This window comes from Leiobunum rupestre, chromosome 9 (assembly GCF_980474605.1).
Source record: "Leiobunum rupestre chromosome 9, qqLeiRupe1.1.hap1, whole genome shotgun sequence".
Classification (NCBI taxonomy): Eukaryota; Metazoa; Arthropoda; class Arachnida; order Opiliones; family Sclerosomatidae; genus Leiobunum; species Leiobunum rupestre.
The window spans coordinates 16,948,246-16,971,293 of NC_143392.1; the positions used below are offsets into that span (position 1 = coordinate 16,948,246).

Genomic DNA, 23,048 nt, shown 5'->3' on the forward strand with positions numbered 1-23,048 from the left:
TATGTTACTGCCTGTATGTCTGGCGTTAACATTCGGCTATCCTGCATACTTTAGGCTCCTGACTAAATAGTGTATTAAAAACGTGCGGCCTAGCAAAAACACGATACCGATACAAAATAAGTATTATGACAAACATTTACATGATACGTGGTAAAATAATACTAATTGCGGTTTTAGGAACCTTATAAACCTTACAAATATCGCAGTTTCTTTGAACTTAATTATAATCTCCGTTCTTTTGACTTTCACGAGAGTTCATAATCTTTTAGGTGTTTTGGCTTCTGCCGTCGTCGCGAACTGGTACGTTTCTGATTGTCGGTGGGTTCGTCAGTTTCAGTGAGCGTCTCTTCTGGATCAGTCGTCCTAGGAGTTGGGCGGTGACGCAGAATTGCTGGTGCTCGGCTGGGGTCTCGGAGTTCGTGACTGGCTTCGTTACTTCCGTCGTCGTCAGATGATGAATCTAAGTTGTCGTGTCCATCGAATAGGAACCATCGTTTGAGTTTATCAGCTGGTGCGGTGTTACGATAAAAGCGCTGACTTCGTTGTATCTCTGGAAGATCCTCGATAACAAATCTATCGTGAGGAAGTGTTTGAGAGATGACGTAGGGTCCCTTGTACTTCGCATTGGTTTTGTGGGGTTGACCCGTTGCTGTTGGGTCTCTTTCAACCACTACCATATCTCCAACCTTGTACGTGGGAGCTTTGGCTCTTTTGGCGTTATACCGCATTCGTTGTCTTTCTTGGTCGATTTTGATGTTGTCTAGAGCCTGTACCCTCTTCTTTTGTAGGTTTTCGTCATTTTGTTGATCTAGTGCGTCGATCAGTTCATTTCCTTTTGGGTGTCGTGAACGGAAGTTGAAGAGTAGAGAGAACGGTGTACTTTTCGTGGCTCTGTGCAGAGTATTATTGACGCCCCATTGGACTTGGGTTAGGTGGGCGTCCCAGTCTCTTTCGTCTGCGCGAACGCATAGGCTCGCTATAGCTGGCGTTATTGTCCTATTATAACGTTCGACTTGGCCATTACCCCGTGGGGTGGCCGTGGCGTTTTTGACATGAATTATGTTGGCTTCTTTGCAGAAATTTTCGAAAGTCCGACTTGTATAACAAGTACCTTGATCCGTTATGATACGCCTAGGAGGGCCGAATATTCCAATAAATTCTTCGAGTATTCTTCGTGTAGGTCCTGCCCCTGTGTTCCGTACTGGTCGAATAATGGTAAACTTCGTAAAGGCGTCCACTATGACTATTAAGTAGGCGTTCCCTTTAGTACTTGTGACGAATGGACCTAAGTGATCAGCGTGTACCGTGTCCATTGGTGTTCCAATCTTGTCGATTGGGTGAAGAAGTCCTGGTTTCTTTCCTCCTGGCGTTTTGTGGAATAAACATGGCAGGCAGGAGGAAATATACCTTCGGACGTATCGTTTCATCCGTGGAAACCAAAATCGTTCTTGGATTTTTGCGTAAGTCTTATCCACCGCAAAGTGGCCTATCTCGTCATGATTCTTCTTCACGATTTGCCAACGTGCCTTATCTGGTACAACCCATCGGAGCGTGTCATCGGTGGGGTCTTCCTGATTTGCGTGCCGGAACAGTCGTCCATCCTTTAACTTGAAATCTTTCTGGACTTGGATATCGTGTTTGGTTAATTTTTCTGTCTTCTTTAATTGCTCGATAATGTCCGTGATTTTCGGGTCCTGTTTCTGAGCGGTTACAAGCCAGTCTTCGATCGTAATTGACTTGTGACAAATCTGGAGTCCGCTGGCTATTTCGACCTCTTCTGGTTCGCCGTATGGGGCGCGGCTAAGAGCGTCGACGTGAGTCATTGTCGAACCTGGGCGGTGAATTATGGTGTAGTGGAAGTCTTCGAGCTTCAGGCACCATCTCCCAATTCGTGGAACGATATTCTTTTTCGCGAACGTGTTTCTGACAGCGTTACAATCAGTCATGATTGTGAAATGTCTTCCTAAAAGGTACACTCGAAACTTGTCGACTGACCAGCAGATGGCTCGAGTCTCTAATTCGTACGAGTGGTAACGAGCTTCATCCGCAGTAGTACCTCGGCTTGCGTAGTAGACTGGATGCATTCTTTCATCCGGTCCCTTTTGCATGAGGACTGCGCCCAGCCCTATTTGGCTTGCATCAGTGTGCAGTTCCGTTTCCGCTTTAGGATCGTACAGTGCTAAGATTGGTCGTTCTGTCAATCGTGCTTTTAACGTGTCAAACGCCTTCTCTTGCTCGGGCTTCCATACCCATGTGGCGTCCTTCTTCAGTAACTGGTTTAGTGATCCAGCTATTCGGGCGAAGTTCTGTATGAATTTCCGGAAGTATCCGGCCAATCCCAAGAATCGCCTTACTTCGTGAACGTTTCTTGGCGTTGGGAAATTCTGTACGCATTCTATTTTAGCCAGTCCTGGTTTAACCCCTTCGCTACTAACTTCCGATCCAAGGTAGTTGATTTTGTCCATCAAGAAGTAACATTTCTTTCGGTTAAGGGTCAGTTTTGCCCTCCGTAAAACGTCGAAAACTTGTCGCAAGTGGCTTAGGCTTTCTGCCACTGTGGTTGCTGGCACCAGGACGTCGTCCATGTATGCCATGGCGATGGTATAACGTAGATTTCCCAGAATCGAGTTAATCATTGGTTAGAATACCGCAGGTCCGTTGGTGACGCTGAAAGGCATTACTTCGAATTGATAATGGCCGTCTGGGGTCACGAATGCAGTTTTCTCTTTTGATGACGCTTCTAGCGGGATCTGATAATAGCCTGAGGCTAAGTCCAAACTTGAGAAAAAGTTGCTTCCTTGGAGGCGTTCCATCTGGTCTTCAATTCGTGGAAGCGAGTAGGCGTCGCGTTTTGTAATCCTGTTCAAGGCTCGGTAGTCGATGCATAGACGTTCATCTCCATTTTTCTTTTTCACAATTAGGATTGGGCTCGCATACGGAGATTCAGATTCAATAATGATACCCAGTTGGAGTAGCTCTTTCATCTGCTCCGCTACTTTTTCTCTTTCTGAATGAGAGAGACGGTACGGTCGGAAAGTGACGGGTTTCGGGCTGTTCAACTCAATCGTCATCATAGCTCGGTCTGTCCGTCCCAAATTTTCCATCCCGTCGGAGAAGACGTCTCGAAATTCGTTAACGAGGTCTAATAACTGCTTCTTCTCGTCGTTCGTTACGCTTGGTCCAACGTTTAACTCGTCCTCCGTGATTGGCATTAAGGATCTTTTCTCAATCTGCATTACGCCCGATTTTAAGTTTTCTTCCGCTGCAACGCAGACTTCGGCTTGGGCAATCTTTTGTCCTCTTCGAAAAGTTAATTTCTTATTCGAAAGGTTCATGATAGGAATTGCGGATTGTCCTTCTTCGTTTATTCGTGTGATGCTTCTTGGAATGCAGTGCTCGTAACCCGGCCTCTGACGTTGTTGCATTTCGACGAACAAATCAGATTCTGGCGTTCCAGGTGTTTCCTGTCCTCCTACGTGAACATCGATGAATCCTACATACCGAGTAGGTATGACCGTGGCTTCTTTAACCCAAAGCTTCAATCGGGGTTTCGGTAAGTCTGGTATTTGAAAGTTTTTTAAACAGTCATCTTCATCTTCAGACGTTTTCTTTTCTTCAAATATTCGAATTGTATTCTTACGTCGAACGATTACTACGTGCGGTTGTTCGGAGAACGGTTGGCCCACCAGCAATGGAATGTGTTGAGCCTCGTCTGGAACTACATGAGCTTCCACTTCTGCCTTCGCTTGGTCGATTTCTAGGGTGGCTGTGAAAACACCTAGAATCTTAGTTACTCCGGATCCATAACCTTCAATCACCGCTCCGTCCTCTGGTGGTTGGTATTTGATGCCCAGTCTGTTAGCTTCGCTGGCTCGTATGGCAACACACTTGCTACCAAGATCTAGATAGGATCTTATTTCGTGGCCATTTAGTAAGGCGTCTTGAAAATACTTTTCGTTAGTTTCGTTGCCTGTTTTGTTGTCTACGTGAGCGATTGTGTTCGTATTGGTATGGCCACAGTCCTTCGTCTCGTGTCCAGTCTTGCTACATTTCGTGCAGCGGAGCTTGCGCTGGGGTTTCGGGCAGTCCTTGGATAAATGTCCATATTCCGAGCAATTGAAACACAAGGACTCACCCTTCTCGTTGACTCGTGGCTTTCTAACAAATTTCGTATGACTTTGATCTCTCCCCTTCGTGCTGTCGTTTGGTAGCTGGAAGTTGCGTTGCCTGAAATCCCTCTTTCCCTTGTCCGATGTTTCAGATTTATTCCTGTCCCTACCTTCTCGCACGAGCGTTAGTCTTTCTTCCATAGTCTTGATGCACTTCAGCAGTTCTTGGGGCGTTCGATAATCTCTGTTGCTTAAGGAAGTGATCAAACGTTCATCGTTTAAGCCAGTGATGATATAGTCTATCATATCAGCTTCTTGTAATCCGCTAAGTCGGGCCTTAGCTACTTTAACATGATAGTAGGCTTCAATAGTTTCGTTTGGCTGCTTAAGCCTACGTTCCATTTCTCTGTGGAGGCTTTGTTTACCTCTAACAACTGGAAACCATTCCCTCAGAAGACATGTCCATTCTGCCCAGGTATGATTGACAGTCGCTAACCCTTCGTACCATACCTTGGCTGTTCCTTGTAGTTTCGGTATTGCGTGGTTTATTTTCATGGTATCAGTCCAGTTGTATGCGGCACCCGTGTCGTCGACTTTCTTTATCCACGAGTCGACAGTTTGATGAGGGGATTTAACTGGATCAAAGTCGGGGATCAGTTTGCTTCCGTCATTGTAATGGTGGTGTTGTACCGCATGTCCAGCTGGTTCTCGTTGAGGATTGTCTCTTTGGAACGCTTCCAATTGTCGTTGGTGAGCCGCAAGAAGTTGGTTTTGTTGTTCTAGATGCGCTGCAGCCATTGCCGAAATAGATTGCTGTACCGCAGCATCTACCGCTCTTTGTAGTGATGCAGAGAAATCGTTTATGGATATGAAACCCATAGGTGCAACCTCTTCATCCGCTTCGTTACTGGTTCGTGGCATGTTGTCGTTTTGCTGTTCCCAGTTTCTGTTATTTTCCATAAGATCTTCAGGTTGGTTTTCGTGTGTGAAGTCTTCTGGCGTGTTATTCGTAGCGTTGCCGTTGGTTGCTTTGTTTAAGGAAACGTTAGACTCAAAATCAGCTTGCCTGGAACGTTGGGGCTTGATTGTCTTTCCTCTTTCGTTTGCTTCCTGGTTGGCTATAGACTCAGGGCTTTCACCTTTTAGTCTTCTGCTTCTTCGTTTATTCGTTGGTGTTTCTTATTCCCCTGCGTAGTGCTAATCATAGACGTTTAATTGCAAGGCGTTGGGAATATTTCATGCGTTATCATCCGAAAGTTCATGGGGACGACTTTGTTCGTTTTTCGGCGACTTGGGTAGCGTAGCGTTAGGCTTAACGTTTCAAGCCCAATGATCGCTATTTTCGAAATTTTTGGCGTTGATTTTGGGTCTTATCCCACTTCTGAATTGTTAACGTTGTTTTCGTAGGCATTTAGGAAACGTTTACGTAAAGTTAAAATAGTTTAATAGTTGTGAAAAAGTAATCATACAGTACATTCGATTAGACTTTGTCATCGTGCCTCTCAACGCATCGTTCTCGTCCAAAAAAGTAAGTAACTCTCTAACAAGGCTGCCACTTCGGCCTTTCCCATATTCGAATCTAAAAAGGGAGTCCCTGCGTAGCTGGGGCCATCTAGGCAAAAATATGTAAATGTATATCGAGAGATAAAAAGGGGGCTTATGTTACTGCCTGTATGTCTGGCGTTAACACGTGGCGCATAACGAAAAATGCTTGGAATTAACCAAATGCAGTATTCAATTACGCACCAATCAAGAAGATGCCGACACGCGTTTACTACTGCACGCAAAACATGCCGGAGAATTTTACGATAATATCATTTGCGTTTCCGACGAAACTGATGTTTTCGTTTTATTTTTAACTAGAGGCCAAAAAGCTACAATTAGAATTGTAGATATTTCGAAATTGCTTAGCGCAATAGGAACGAAGCATTGATAGGACTGCGTGCTTGGACCGGGTGTCATACGGTTAGTGCTATAGCTGGTCAGGGGGAGTTAAAAGCTCTTAAAATAATTACCAAAACTGAGAAGTATCGACAATCGGTCGATGATCTCGGTACCAAATGAAAGCTGACCGAAGAGACGTTTAACTAAATTCAAAAACTAACCTGCCAAATGTACTGCAATAACACAAAGGTGAAAGATGTCAATACACTCCGATACCAAATTTTTCGTGCAAAAAAGGGAAATGTTGAATCGGGACTACACCATGCGCTGACACGCTAAGGCGGCACACACTGAGAGCGAATTACCAAGCTGCAATTTGGAAAAGAAGTCTCGAAGCGTTTCCCGTAATTCCTGGCCCAACAGATGGTTACGGATGGAGAAAGGACGGAGAAATACTGGACATACTCTGGATGACTGGTCCCCCAGCTCCAGAAATAGTCCTACACTCTTAAAAAAAGGGTGTTTTAATGGTATATTAAGGGTGTAATATCTGTAAAAAAACACTCTTTAATGTTCATTTAAACGCCATAAAGGGATTTTTATTGTCCCAAATTAAAAACCTGAAAAGGTGTATAAAGGGTGTTATATTACCCCGTAAATTGAGTGATTTAACACCTGGTAAGGGTGTAGCTCCCTTAAGGCAGTAGTTTAGAACCTTAAAGGGAGTAGTTATAAAACTTTAAAGGGAGTATTATAGAACCCTTAAGGGAGTATTGTAGAACTCTGAAGGGGGTAGTGTAACACCCTGAAGGGAGTCGTTTGGTACCCTAAAAGGAGTAGTCTTGTACCCTAGAGGGAGTAGATAATAACCCTGAAGGGAATAGTTTTATACCACAAACTGTTAACGAAGGAACCAAAACGGAGGACATAAGCACCCCAAACAGTGTAAATAAACACCCTAGCAGGAAAACTGCTTTTTAAGGTGTAGAATAACATCCTTTATAAACCTGTTAAGGTGTTAAATATGGGACAAGAAAACACCCTTAAACGTTTGAAAAGAAACCCTTTTTTTTAAGAGTGTATCTCTAATGTCTTGCAAATGCGCATGTATTCAAAATAACCTAAAATGTACAGCAGCTTGCAAAAATTCAAATTGCACAAATATGGTTAACGATGACGAAGAATACCAAAGCGACAGTAATTATTCGGATAGTGGAGACGACTAAAGTTTTGTCATTTTGTATTCTGTATAGTATTATATTATGTACTATACCTTTGTTTCTATTTCACCTATGACGCTCGTACTTACATGAATAAATAGATAACATGATCAGCTAGATGTCTGTTGTTGTTTAAAAAAATTACTATAAATAATTTTACTCATCAACGGTTAAAATGCAGTTTTAAAAATAACGTAAATGTATAGTTTTTTAACTTACCGCTAGATGGCGGCATATACGAAACATTGTCATAAACACGAAATATAGGGGGCACATTATTCTTTCGATTGACGAAAGAAACATGAAAATATGTCGAATAGCGCCCGAGATATGAGACTTTTAATGTTCTCTATTTCCGCCATTTTGAAAAAGCCGCCATAACAGAATCTGTCACTGAAATAAATCCCTTACTTCCTTAATCTTCAATTTTGAGTATTAAATCAGGCTATTGCGTGCTTAATTAGATCTGTTATAAGTATGAATATCGGAATGAGATGTTTAAAAAAAAAAGACTTATTTGAGTTTATTTTGTTAGCGAGTGGTTGAAACTTGTTCATATCTACATTTTACAATTGTAAATAAGCCTTAGTTAAGGTCGAAATTAAGCGTGATTTAAGGTTAAAAAGGGGATGAATTTGGAACTGTGGCAGCTTAAAAAAATCAGCTGCGATTTTGGTAAGGGATAACAAGTCCAAACGCAATTCCGGAAATTTTTTGTAAAAGATTTATGAAACAGGAAACGATAAAAATATAAAAAATATATATTTTTGTTAATTTTAGCAGAAAAGCAAACGTTTCAGTTACGATGCGGGGCAGCCATCAGTGAAGGTAGGCATAAAATTGTGGCTACTTGCGTAACTCGCCAAAAAATATTTAAATTCCAAGAATAGCGGATATGGGATGTAGTGGAGAACTAGACTAAAATCACAGTTAAAATAAAAATGAGTATCCATAATAGACGACGGTCGGTGACACGCGATGTCATTTCAAACGGGTTTACTAATTGCGATCCTTTTACTAAATGGTAAGGTCCACCGTTACCAAAAAAATGACAAATACTAATCGAAGTAAAATTCCAAAACTAACTAGATAAATGCCACGGAATGACAAGGTCGAAGCTATTCACGGGTTGCCCAGAAGGATACAGACCATTCAGTATAGTACAGATTAAGTCAATTCCTTCAATAAACATCTTCAAGGAAATCACTAAGAAGGAATACAGGGTGTCTTAATTTGATCGGCCAGGCGTTTTTCTCAAAAACTATAATTTCTAGAAATGTGAAATTATCAGGATATACTCTCTCGAGGAGGACCCTTTTCCTTTGGAATTTTCAGAAAAATCGTGAAATTTTTCACCGTTTTGAATTTTTTTTTTTTGAACGATAGGTGGTAGACAAGTTGTAGAGCGTACTCGAAAACTTCTAATGAAATTGGTTTGGTCAAAAACGGACCATTTTTCATTGTAATAATACGTCATGAAAAAAACACAAGATGGTACTACCCAAAAAGGCTTACGTCTCATGAAAAAGAAAGAGAAACCTATCTAATTTGAAATGATCGTATGTTTGTAAAGATAAAAAAAGGGACTGTTTTTTAACCCAAATCATTTACGATTTTTCTGAAAATTCCAAAAGAAAAGGGTCCTTCCCGAGAGAGTATATCCTGATAGTTTCACATTTCTAGCAACTATAGTTTTTGAGAAAAATGCCTGGGCCGATCAAATTAAGACATCCTGTATATCAGGACCTGCAAGTTACGGTTTATTTGGTGCTTGTTGAAATAATGGAAACTTTTCACCTTTTCAACAGAACGTCGTGTTTTTTCTAAGCCTTAATATTTAAAAAAAAGTGACCTGTTAAAAGGAAACACTTTAGCCACGTTCACACTAGAGCCTAAAACCCAGTTTAGGTCGGTTTGAATGCCAGTTTTGACCGCCTACGATAATTCTTGGTTCACACGTGCGAAATCGCTTCACCCCGGTTCGCTTATAGCAAGGCTTAACGCCATTTCAAATTATGACTAGAATTTTGAAAATACTAAAATGTATCCCAAAACAATTAGTTAATCATGTTTAATATACATATAGTAATATTATTTGACATTGTTTAGAATTTTTTCCCGATTATTTTTGAAAATACGAGCAATTTTACTTCCAAGCTTTGTCGTTTTGAAAGCGATTCTAAGCGAACTGACTTGGACGAGTTGCTTCCCGAACAATCACGAAGCGATTTCTCACGTTGGTTTTAAAAACCAGTTATCTAAACGAAGCGAATTTAGGGCTAAGTGTGAACGTAGCTTTTTTGCATAGCGTATAGTTGAAAAGTTTCTATTATTTCAACCACCTTTATATAAACAGTAACTTGCAGGCCCTGCCTCTTGGAAATATTATTTCTCGGCGATTTCCTTGAAGATGTTTCATTGCTTCTAAAATTAGAGTAATTTATCGCAGAATCGAAGTGCTACAAAATCTACAGCAACTACCTCGAGGGAGTGGATCGCAAAACTTATGAAGTCGCAAAATTATTTTGCGAAAACGAAAGAGCCAATTTAGCTTCCATCCATTCCAAGGAAGAACAGGGTATTCGAGAATAAGTTTCTACAGACTGAAATAAAAAACACGGTTCACTGTAAATTATTCCAATTAGATTTTATAACGGCGTACTTGGGCGAACCTTCCGTGACGAATCACGTGTGGATTGGGCTCGAGAAACATTTTGGAAAGGACCATACTGAAGAAAAATGGTTCGACGGATCAGATGACAAGCATTTTAGAAATTTCGTGCCGGGAGAGCCAAACGGGGTACAATTATTAAATAAGATAAAGTCTAATGCTGATACTAATTTATGTAGCTTTGGTGGTACAATTTTTCAATAGGAAAAGGCCTAATTGAGGTAAAAATTTAAAGTAACTTTGCCAACTTTATCGGGGAACGGACGAAGGCTGTATTGTCATGGATGCGCATGAAAACTTAGCTGGAATGTGGAATGACATCACTTGCTACAGAAAAGAAGGTTTCATTTGTCAAACGGAACGAAGTTAGTCATAAAAAATGTACAGGGACATTTAATTAATACGTCTTGCTCATAGATACATTGTTTGCTTTATTAGTTGGTCATAGTCAAGATGCGCCGTTCCAACAAGATGAACGATGTCCAGAAGGATTCAGACATTACAGAGACATGTGCTACCGCCTTGAACGGGACGAAGCTGACTTCTGGGCAGCTGAAGACAAATGCGAAAAAGAATACGATGGTCATTTGACGTCCATTAGAGACAAAGGCCTTCTTGACCACCTTGACCCTCAACCTAAGGAAGAAGGTTTGGATTGGATTTTCCGATCACCTCAACTATTTGGTAACTATACAGGGTGTCTCAATTTGCTCGATCAGGCAATTTTTCTCAAAATTTATTTATGCTAGGGTTCTGAAATTTTCAGGGTTTATTTGTTAGGTATGGAAGGCTTTGGTTACTAAATTTCAGAAAAATCGAACGATTTTGTGCCGTTTTGGGAAAATTTATTTTTTCACCGGTAGGTGTCACGCAAAATGTTTCAATAGGAAAGTTGTAGGGCATAGTCGAAAGTGTAAAAATAATTTTGGTTCGGTTGAAAAAGACCTATTTTTCACTGAGTTTGGAGGTCGGGGGAAAAACAAGTTGTACTAGCAGGCAATAGCCTTTAACGAATTGTAGGTAACATGCATTTCAGTTATAAGATTTCGAAAAATAAACAAATAATAATTAGCCCAAGTGACAAATGTTTTTTAATGACTTCTACAAAATGTTTTCAAAAATGCCACCTTCTGATGCAATGCACAAATATACACGATGTTGCATATTACGAAATGCTCCCCGAACCATTTCTGGAGTCACCCGGCGACATGCTTCGATGATTCTTTGTCGTAAATCTTCAACGCTCGTCACAGGTGTTTGGTATACGTAGTCCTTTACGAATCCCCAAAGAAAAAAGTCGAGTGGTGTTAGATCAGGGGATCTTGCAGGCCAACGAACAGGACCAGTTCTTCCGACCATCTTCCAGGAAACTCGTCGTTTAGATATGCAACCACGTCACGATATTGGTGAGGTGGCGCCCCATCTTGCTGGAACCAGATGCGTCTGTACTCGGCCAGAGGAATGTCGTCCAACACGTTGGATATTTCATTTTGAAGGAACTCCAAGTAGTTTTGACCGTTCAGACGATTTGGCAGGAAGAACGGGCCAATAATTCTGTCACCTAACAGACCAGCCCACACATTTAAGCGAAACTGCACTTGGTGGCGGTGAGGAAATCCCCAGTGTGGATTCTGGTAGTCCCACATATGTTGGTTTTGACGGTTGAAAGGCCCATCTCTTCCGAATGAACATTCGTCAGACATCAGTAGTTGATCGTGAAGTGTCGCTCGATAAGGATGAAAATGGTGTCTTTTGAGTGTTCTCCAAACGTTGTTTCGATCCAACCCTAAGTCAAAGCTGGCAGTCCTGACGCTCGCTCGAGGATAGGCGACGAAGTAGGCATATATGGTGCTTTCCATGTCGATGTCCTGGAGACCACGACCTCGAAACCTCGGATTGATATTACCCCAGTTGTCGAAGTCGCGGACCACTCTAAGAACCGTCGTATGACTTGGTCTGCAATTGGGAAATCTTCGTCTAAATAACTGACTTACTAGAGTAGCATTACGACGACCTTCTCCGTAAAATAATTGTAGCATATGAGCGCGCTGACCTCGAGTGTAAAGAGGCATACTGGACAACAATCGGCCAAGCTGAGATAATGTTTTAACTTTGAAATGTAAACGCTTTAATTACTACCCAGACAATTGATATTTCACGTTAAAAAACAACAAAAGAAAAATAAGCGTAATTTTTGGTCTACAAATCTTTGTTTGATGATCTTACTCGTAACCACGTCGAAATGGAAGACGCGGTCTTTGTCTACTTTGTCTAATTAGGTGTTGAACGTAATAATTTTCTTTAACAATAACTTTTTGCAGATCTGATTATTAACTACATAGCTGAAAGCATAAGTTCCCTAAAATAAATGTACATGTGTGTTGTGATTATGTACGATTGTTTACGTTAAAGGCTATTGCCTGCTAGTACAACTTGTTTTTCCCCCAACCTCCAAACTCAGTGAAAAATAGGTCTTTTTCAACCGAACCAAAATTATTTTTACACTTTCGACTATGCCCTACAACTTTTCTATTGAAACATTTTGCGTGACACCTACCGGTGAAAAAATAAATTTTCCAAAACGGCACAAAATCGTTCGATTTTTCTGAGATTTAGTAACCAAAGCCTTCCATACCTACCAAATAAACCCTGAAAATTTCAGAACCCTAGCATAAATACATTTTGAGAAAAATGGCCTGATCGAGCAAATTGAGACACCCTGTATATTTTCAGATCAGAAACGATATTTTTTTACGAGCATTCGACACTTAATCATAGGTGAGAGGGAAATTCACGTGGACGGATGGCAGCCAAGTGTACCACACTAACTGGAATCAAGGACAACCAACCAGTAGGTCAGGAGACAGATGCGTCGCGGATACACCCAAAGGATTTGGTTGGACTGTGGAAGACTGCGCCAAGAAACTCCCTTTCATATGCTTGAAACCTATAAGTATATCTCATACTGGTTAAACGAACCGTTTTTGACGCAAAACTACAGTTACTTCGTCCTATTTCCCAAGAAACCGGCACCTTGGCGGAAACGCACATCGGAACTTGTCCCAATGGCTGGTTAGACGTACATAATCAATACTGTTACTACTTTGAAAGATCGTACAGTAGGAATTATTCCTCGGCCTACTCTGACTGCCCCATTAAAGGTACGGAAATTATAATACTATACAAAATGTTTTATCCTAAATTTGTTACGTGACATAACAGCACCGAATGCCACTCTGGCGATGTTCGAATCGGAGCACGACCTGCTTTTGCTACGACCAGTCCTGTCCCAAAACATATTCTGGGCATACATAATAGGAATCAAACAATCCCCTCGCGGTAATACTAACTAAGGCTTGGCTGACACTCGGCGGATAATATTTTGGAGTCACGGCCGTAAACGCCAAGCGATAAGTAGTTTCTTTAGTCGATTGCACCATCGACGTGGCTAATTTTCCGTCGAGTGTTGCACCAGCAGCTTAATCCAAGAGCGACATTATCTTCGAATTAAATCTTCGCAGGTAATGCCATTTTCGAATTCTCAAACAATAAACCAGCTACGTATTTGCCTTGGGGCGAAGGCGAACCCAACGATTTGCAACACGAAGGTTGCGTCGAAGTCAGTGGCCGAACTATCCAGTACCACAACATCGGTTGCGAGCAAGAAAGATTCTTTATTTGTCAAACCAATAAAGGTAGAAAAATATTTCGCAAATTGAATACGTAAAAGACATTAACTAAACGCCAACTGAAATAATTTCAGATGTCCAGCAAACGATTCAGAACGGTAGGTTCACTATACCCTGACCAGCGTTACTATAGTTACTCAGGGGGGGGGGTCAAACAGCGGGTGCGGGTTCGACTTTAGAATTGATGGACACTACCACTATAACAACTCGGCCAAAAGTACCTCACTTTCCACTCGAATATTTACATATCCATCTGGAACCATTTCCAGAGTTAACCCATGTTAACAACAGCGAACTTCTTTTTATGCTAGGATATTACCCAAGGCGTCACCTTCGGCCTAAGTCATCAAGCGATTTTTAAAGCCATTTATTCAGGTGGCGGGTTACAATGCGTAATAGGGTGGTGGCAAACCCTTCACGCCACGCGAGCCAACAGCTCCCTATACTAACTATTACCGTTAACCTCTATAAGTTTTTCTATTAGGGACGGGCAAAGGTTACAATGACCACTCTTTCCATTAGAATCTTTAGTTATTCGCTCTGGAACCTCTTTCACCACCGGCAACAGTTAACTCTATTTCTCTCGCGATCTATTGTTAAGACCTCCCTGAAAACTGAGCAACGCCCTAAAGCATTTCTAAATAATTTAAAATTAGTTTTAATTCTAATAAATACTGTACAAATTGTTTCAGACGGCAGAACTCATCGGATTTCCAAGGACAATGGCGAGGAGGAAAAGGGCTTGGACCAATTATCGGTGGGTTTGATTGGAGATATCGTCGTCACCGTGGCATTAGGAGTGACTTTGTACGCGTACTATGTCGGCAAGCCTCTACGAGCAAGCCAGCCCAGCGAGGGAATCGTTAGATTTCAAATTGAAGACGATTGAAATCCATCCTAATCCCTAAATTATCATTACCTCAAGATTTTGTTATTATAATAATAATAGAAAAAGAATGTTTTGAAATTTAAATAAAATCTTTTTATTATTGTTTTTAAAATGGTTTTCATTTAATTTATCGGAGTATAGGTGTTTTTACAAAAGATCGGTGGTCACGTGTTTTCAGTAAGTTTGCGTCACTACGGTCAAAATGAAATCTCGAAGTTGGCCGATAATTTATTGTCGTCCGCTATTTAAGACAAGGCTTACCTGTTGTTTAGTTTAACAGTAAAGTGAAAGTTCTAACTGCTATAGAAGATTATTTATTTTTGCTGAGTATTTTATATCTTTCAAGGTTAGTAAATAACAAATAACTAAAACCAGACTACCTTATAATATACATAACACATAAAAAGATATTTTTAATACAACCCTAGCCTTTATTTATCTATTTGTAACGCTGTTAATATTTAAAACTAAAATTGTCTATACGCGGGCCTTAGTATCAGCAGCCGGATCTAAGCAGACGATGCCTTGCTCAAACATACTGAATTCCCATGAGCCTCTATAGCGAAAATCTTTTGTAGAACCACCTATTACAGGGTAAGGTATCATATTTCCGGACCTTAGGCAAAGTCTTAAAACCGGGCCTCATGCAGTGACAGTGAGGGCTGCCAGACTAACGTTCCACGGATGATTTTCATTTCAGAGATGAAATATTTGGAAGCAAATGAAGTGTGTGGCAAAATCTTCAATTGGTACTATATTAAAATATAACAATATTTAATAGCTAGTGCGTACTTAAAATTAAAATTTCACAATTGACAAGAACTAATTAGAAATTTAATTTAATTTTCCGAGTAACACGTTTAGTTTTGTAAATATATTATTAATAATAATGTAGTAATAAATATTTACATTCCAAATATTATTTAAGCTGGTTTTAATAGGCTAAATTATTAGTTTTAGTTCGTGAAATGCCTTTTGGGGAGCAAGTCCTAAAACCAAGACAACTCAAAGTGATGAAAACAGCAGTGGCCTATCTTCAGAAACATCTGGTATGCTGCTGCCCTTTTACAGTGTATTCCCTAGCTGAACCTTATGCCCCATGATTTACTTTTACAACAAAAATTATCTAAAATATTACGACGTTCACGATAAATATAAACAACTAACTCTTCCCATAAAAGTAAACACAAACCTTTATTATTTTGAAGACTGGAATCGGCGTACAATTAAAAAAAAAAAGCTTGTCCCACCATTCTCCCAAAAAATGTCATCCCGCCCGATAAGTTGTCCGCGACTTTTCAGCATTTTGTGTGCCGTTTTAGAATGCATTGGGGAAGATAAGAGTGTGGTAAGCGAAGTATTATATTATACTCCGCGGCAACGGAGTATATTTAGAGCTCACTTTTCCCTCCGCCTTAAAAACCCGCTGAATTGTATAGGATGATTTTTAAGGCAGCCCAAAACGGGGGAATCCACGTCACGTCAACTTAACGTGTACACGATCGGGACGGATCCGCGAATCGAAACTTTAAAGTCATCCATTATTTTTTGCGCATGATTATAAAATCAACCACTCGCCCGATTTTAATTTGGAGACCAGATTTGGATTCCTTGGATTTCGTAGCATTTTACCATTTATTTTTATTAGTTTATTTTTTGTTACAGATTACTGCAATAAATAACTAATAAACTAATAATAATAAATTTCAAAATTTTAATGTTAAATGAGTAGTGAAGAAAATAAATATAAATATGGATACCTTTGTGGGCAAAATTTTACCAAAGATTTTGTGTTAAAAATTGGAGGAGCAGTGGACTGTGATTTAAAAGCAGAATGACGTCATTCTGTTGTTCACAGGAGTATTTTTTTAATACTATTTCAATTAATTTGACAAATTAATCAACATTAAAAAATAATATATGTCCCTTTAAGGCCGCACCTCTAACGAGCTCTAAACTGTTTTTTCAGTTCGAAGAACTGTTTTTGTTATAATTATTAATACAATTGGTACGTTCAACAACTAGGAAATGGAGTCAACGGTGGCAGCGTTGGAGCGTTGAAAGTTGTTGAATGTCATTTAGAACTTCCGGTATTGACGTCACGATGCTCAACGGTTGCGGAAAAAGCTTAACGCCTCAGGGAGACGTTGTAAGTACGCTGAGTGCGCTAAAAGGTCGTCTGCAGAAGCGTCTGATCAGTTTTGCGAAGATGTCGGCTGATATAACGGAGACTGTAGAAACCATTTTAAAAACCGAAAATGGTTTAATTTATCGAATTATTTTAATGAAAAACGATTATAAAAGAAGTTTAGTTGGTAAGTTTAATTAAATTAAACAATCAATCATGAATAATAACTTATATATAACTTTCAAGTGTTTTGGCAAATTAATTATAGGTGGCGCCAAAATCGCTAAGTTGGTGATATTTTAATTTTCTCCTACGAGTAGGAAACACCCCGAAAACTCTTGAGCTCTAACCTTTTTAGATATTGAAAAGCTTTATGGAATTTTAAGGATACCTTTATTGGTGGTACGGATCGTGTTTTGAAGCAGTACCCATTTCATTATAGGTATAATAATAAAGTTTATTAAACAGGAAAAGAAAGTTTACACTTATTGCGCTCTGCTTTAGTAGGGCATGGCCAACTTTGATGTCTAGCGCATCTCTCGCGCTACAGCGGCCATCTCATTCGTTGACGTTTCTGTGTTAACCTATGAGCAAAAGATGTGTATGACGTCAGCACCCCTAGCGGATTATTATTTTTAGTATAGTTTTTACATTGAAGACAATATAACCACCGAGCGTGGCGCTGACCTCTTACACATTATAGTACAGTTTATAGGGGGAAAATCCTTGCTCGCGGAATTTCGACGAAAGTGTTGGCCGTAGTAGCGCGAACAGTGCGTGATCAAAGTTGGCCGTGAGTAGGGAATGTAGATAATATAATATACCATCAAAGTTACACAAAAATAAAAATGAAATAACAGCAATGACAAAGGAATGGCGATGGATATGACAAAAGGTACAGTTAGGAAAAGTAAAATATATATATATATTTTTCGTTTATACAAGAAAGATATTTACCACCCGTAAAACTTGTCAAGCCGACTCTTAAAGACAGAACTAGAGGATTTAATCTTAATTGGGGAAGGGAGTGCATTCCATGAGTTTACTACTCGCTGTGTGAAGGAAACACGGCTAGAGGTACAAGCATTATACCCTATTCAGACGAGGCTAATAAAACTGGGTTCAGTAAACCAAAGTTAAATTTTTATAGTACATTTTAGTATAGCTAAATAAGCTCTGGTTTCAAAAACGGGATCTAAACCCGGGTTTATAAGCCTCGTCTGTAAAGAGTATTACGCTCCATACATATCGTAGGAGCTTTCCTACCCGTCCAGCGAATGGTAACGAAGGAGGTGGCCGGGACGTCATACAACTCATTTATTAGTTTGAAGGCCTCAACCAAACCATTTCTCAGACGCCTATTCGAAAGGGACAAAAGACCAAGGCGCGCAAGACGTTCAGCGTAAGACAGAGAACGAAGACCAGAGACCATCTTGATGGCCTTACGTTGCACTCTCTCAAGTCTCTCAATATCTTTTACCAGGTGAGGGGACCAAATACTCGAGCAATAATCGAGATGTGGACTGACATAAGATTGATATAACACCTTAAAGGACTTGATAGAGAAATAGGAAAACGAACGTTAAAAAACATACAGGGCACGTAAGCCGCGGGCAGAAGCCACCCGACTGTGAGTGGTGCCCAATATTTTTCCATCCAACATGACGCCAAGGTCAGTAGTGGTACATTGAGAGTCCTGGAACACGGGGTGGAGATGGAGTGAAGTGGAGTGAGGTGGAATTGAGGTGGAGTGAGGTGGGATTGGGGTGTATGTTAAAACCCGTAGAAAAGCAACATATGTTATTTTGTGGTAGTTTTTTCGATAGATAAGATAAGATATTGATAAGGTTCGGCTTGTTTCTCTTTATCTCGCGTTCCGAGCACCAACGCGTTTTCCGCGATATTTTCCGCGATATTTTCAGCATATGAGCGCGTTTTCCGCATACGGTGGGTGTAAAACATTATACATTTGTGTCCGCCTTGTTTATTAAGTAGTGGTGGGTGTTGTATGTTAAAACTTTAAGTTTTTTAGTAATAGTAGGTGGAATAGGTTGCGAATGTATTGGAAATTTTGTTGTATCGTGTATAAACGCATCGATAGATAAGATAAGATATTGATAAGGTTCGTCTTGTTTCTCTTTATCTCGCGATTTAAATATAGTATGGAATAAGATGAAAATGTATTGAAATGATGTAAGTTGTAAAGAGTGATATGTTCTTGTTAACCTAGGTGAGAGATGAGGACTGAGTAAATCCACATACACGTAATACAATGCAGTTTAAAATGCGGGTACTTAGAATGGAAAGTTTTTTAAGACCAATTTTAATCAATAAGATAGAATCCTTAAGTACTTTGCGGGTATAAAAAGAGGGGGCTTGTTCAATGTTTAAACCACATTTGAAGAGTTTTTCACTGAAATAGAAGCAATCCCTAGAAAACCTTAAAAAATTTAAGTATAAAATCTGTTCATAATAAAATGATTTGTCTCTTAACATTTATGTTCATTTATTTGGTTAATTTTTTTATTTGATTTTAACTGTAAACCTGTTACATTATTTAGGAATAGACTGAAAGTGTTTCCCATATCCCAAGTTAAAGGTATCACTGTTACACCGGATTGTGAAATCTTTTTCGGAACAATAGATGGGAAAAGGGGGATTAAGCTAACGGAAGAAGAATTACATCAATTATGGATGAAACGGGAAGAAATTTCGTCGTTCTTTCAGACCGAGTCCTCCCAATGCTCTACGTCGTTTTTCGAGGGATCAACGACCAGACAAATAGATCTATGTATTTTTCAAAACGTGAAAATTCTCAACATACGAAAAATGTGTCACGGGACTGAACCGCTTGAAGAAACGCTATTCCCCACCAGAGAGGGCTTTGCGATCACTTATTTGTCGTGGAAGAAATTTACCGAACTTTATGATGAACTTTTAGTATATTTTAATGAGGTTAAACGAGTTCACAATCTTATTAGTGATAATATCGAAAATCAACTACGTAAATTTATTCGAAACAAGTGTTACGGGTGTGAAATATCGCACGAGTCGCAATTACAACATGACTGTTTAATGATGGAGTGGTATCAAAGAGTCGATTTGCACTTTTTAGATGCTGTTAGTAACTTAAATTATTCAGAAATCAATATGATGTATTCTGGTAAAACGTTTCTGGAAAATAAATTCTGCGAACTTATTGTAAGTAAAATTGTTTGTAAGACGAAGCAAATGTTATAGACAAAAAAATATTTTAATGTAATTTGTTAAAAATAAATAGTTGAATATTATCTAACGACATTTACGATTTTAAATGTAATTTATGAACACTAAATAGTTGAATCCAGGGTGGTAGGTAGTGTGTGCGCGATGAAAGTAGATATATTAATTTTCAAAATTGGTTAATATATTTTAATTCATAAAGTGTGGTGGATGTTTGATGGAGTTTAGAGTGCCTTTCATTCAAAATATCTAATAGCGCTAGTACATTCTTGTGAATAAGAGACGTTTTTTTTTATCAAAGATAAGCCAAGTTTATATCTTATTGTCATTGGAACCATAACAACGTTGTAACGTGATAATGGCTACCCCTATCGATAATTATTAGCACTTAGAAATTCTACGTGGCAAAAATATTATACTGGTTTTGACATGTGGATATTGTAAATATCCGTGAATCGTAAACTTATCAAGATAAGAAATGGCATATAATGAGATAATATAACTAGATAACGTTCATTGATAAAAAATACTTTATTTTAACTAGCCATAAATCTATTTTAATAGATGCTTTGCTGACATCTATAGCCATCAATGGAAAATATTATACAAATATGAAATAAATTAAAATATAAAATAAAATATGAAATAAATTAAAATATAAAATAAAATATGAAATAAATTAAAATATAAAATAAAATATGAAATAAATTAAAATATAAAATAAAATATGAAATAAAATAAAAAAATATAAAAATATAAAAATATTAAAATTACTAATTTTTAACAGAATTTCCTAAATTATTCTAATATTTACCATAAGCCAACTTAATTTTAAAACTATTGTCTATTTATGAAAATTGAGTTTTGTAGATATTTTGAATCGTTTCATTTTTATCCTAAAATGGGTGATTTGAATAAATGTATATTATTTTTATCGGCTTTACGATATTTCAAGTTAATTTATAAAATTTATAAATGCGTTATCGTCAATAACACTCTAAGACATTCGTATCATTCAATTTGATATTCATCAGTTTTCAACAGATTATGGGTCTTATAAAATATGTAGTAGGATTTTAAGAAAAAAAAAATACGAAAAATCAATTATTTTATTTATTTAGGTCTTGATTTGTTATCTCCCACCAAACAATCGTGATGTCCTCTATAAAGTCCAGCTCATCTGGAGCGTCCCAAAAATAATGTTTTTTTTTTTAAATTGAGCATTGTTTATAGCTCCCTTCGCTGTTCTTTTGGATGCTGCCAGAAAGAAAAAGAGAGAAATCCTTAGCATTTAGGTCTATGTAATAAAATATAGTCGATTTTTTTCTAAATTCTATATTATTTCAAAAATATTTCGAATAAAGTATGGAAAATGGAGAAATTCAAGCATACGAAAAAGATAAACTTATAAATAAGTTTTTATGCTAATGAAGAATAACTATTTTACCTTCTAACCCAAAAATATATATTCGGGTCACACCCTTCGGGTACTTTGGTCCAACTAAAAAAAGAAGAAAAAGTATTAAATCTTACTCTACTTTGATGTAAAATTCAAGAGATTATTAATAAAATTCCATTCTTACCTAGTAAAAAGATTTTCCGATGACATTGTTTTTCTTCTGGCGATACTTGTTGTTAAGAATCGTATTATGAATTATCCTTTTTTCATTTCAGGGGTATTTATACATAAACGCCATACGGCCTCGATAGTTAAGAAACGGTTTTGAATAAAAGATAATTGTAGATAATCAATCTTCAAAAAGGAGTCCTCCAAAGTTTAGAAATGATTGTTTGATTTATAGTTCTGCATTAACAACAAAATTTCTATTATCATTTATTTATCATTGATAATAAATTTTCCGAGCCATTTTAATAAATAAAAATAACCGTGATAAATAGTAAAACCCACTTATTTTTCAATAAATACATTTCAGATACACAAATTAATTAAATAAAAGTATTTAAATTATGCATTTGTACTTTAAACAATACCTGAATTTGAAATTATATTAGAATAAAGAGTAAAACATTTGTTCAGAGTCGGCTTGATTAATAAAGTAAATAACACAGACGTATTCAATAAAGTGAAATATAATTTTATTACGCTGTTTACAAAATACTTTTAAAACAATATTTATAAATTTCTAAAATTGCAGATTTAAGAAACATTCTATTATTTATTATTTCTTTTTTTAATTATGAGCTATTTTGATTTAATATAATTAATGTTAAATTCTTTATTTCTAATAGAAAAAATGTTAATTATGGTCGCGTTGGGGAAGATTATACAATGCGGTGTCGGAATAAAAATATTAAATAACACACTAAGCCTTGGTAAAAACGTGTTTCGTAAGTTGCAACTATGCAAGGAGTATAATTTCAGCAGCACTATTTTCTCAACCGAATAACGCATTTTCAAATTGCTACGCTTCTAACTTTAATTTAGATGGCCTTAAAGCCGAGTATTTAACAAATTTTGTAACCAAGTAGATGGACCTTTAAACAATTTTTCAGTCATAAAGTCAAGGAAATGTTCAAATATACGTGTATTTGGTCATTTTGATGGTCAAATAGCCCAGTATGGAACTGCCCGCGCCCCACCGGTGCCCCGTTTCACATTTCAGACATCGACGGGGGCGCGGGGCACCGGTGGGGCGCGGGCAGTTCCATACTGGGCTATATGAAAACGAACCCAACGATCATGACCGATAAAAGGGCATTGAAATGTACCCGCATGAGAAGAAGTACAAAATCTATCTTGCATAATTCGAAAATATACCATAACCAAGTTGATCAAGTTTGGTAAAGCAAACTATTCTCAGATTAAAGTGTTTTAGTCTTTTCACGTACAGTACTGCACCCAAAATGTCGAACTAGCACTCGGTGTGACTTCTGATCATGGGGCCCTTTTTTTGGGATCTTTTGGGTGCCACCTAGACCTAGTATTTGTTGGAGTTGGCCTGTGTGCCATCGTGATATTCGTTCTACTTCTGATTGGCGGCGCTGCCTTCGCCGGGTTCAACTTTTACAGGAAGAAGAATTTGGACGACAAAGTGAGGGCTGGAATATTTCAGTTTCAAAACGAAACGAATGACCAAAGTTCCAAAAGCTGAAACGATACACATAATTTGAATAAATCTATTTATTATACACTAAGAACGCGTAGAAGTAACTAAGAACTGGGTACGATAACATAGTTCCCTTTTGCCATGATCTTATACAAATCAGGATGTAAA

General features: G+C 38.4%; 1 protein-coding gene and 1 long non-coding RNA gene across 2 annotated transcripts; both read left to right on the forward strand.

The window, feature by feature from the left end:
* The first annotated feature begins 8,309 nt into the window (after nucleotides 1-8,309).
* On the forward strand, nucleotides 8,310-9,898 carry LOC149926726 (uncharacterized). Its single transcript, XR_016473721.1, has 3 exons — nucleotides 8,310-8,368; nucleotides 9,663-9,791; nucleotides 9,859-9,898. It is a non-coding gene; the product is annotated as an uncharacterized LOC149926726 (long non-coding RNA).
* A 459-nt stretch (nucleotides 9,899-10,357) lies between these two features.
* LOC149926727 (uncharacterized) lies at nucleotides 10,358-14,482 on the forward strand. Its single transcript, XM_090158912.1, has 7 exons — nucleotides 10,358-10,568; nucleotides 12,663-12,837; nucleotides 12,908-13,045; nucleotides 13,107-13,223; nucleotides 13,406-13,579; nucleotides 13,648-13,671; nucleotides 14,266-14,482. Exons 4-7 carry the CDS (start codon nucleotides 13,127-13,129, stop codon nucleotides 14,460-14,462), a joined length of 492 nt encoding a protein of 163 aa, XP_090015038.1. The 5' UTR covers nucleotides 10,358-10,568; nucleotides 12,663-12,837; nucleotides 12,908-13,045; nucleotides 13,107-13,126; the 3' UTR covers nucleotides 14,463-14,482.
* The last annotated feature ends 8,566 nt before the right edge of the window (nucleotides 14,483-23,048 follow it).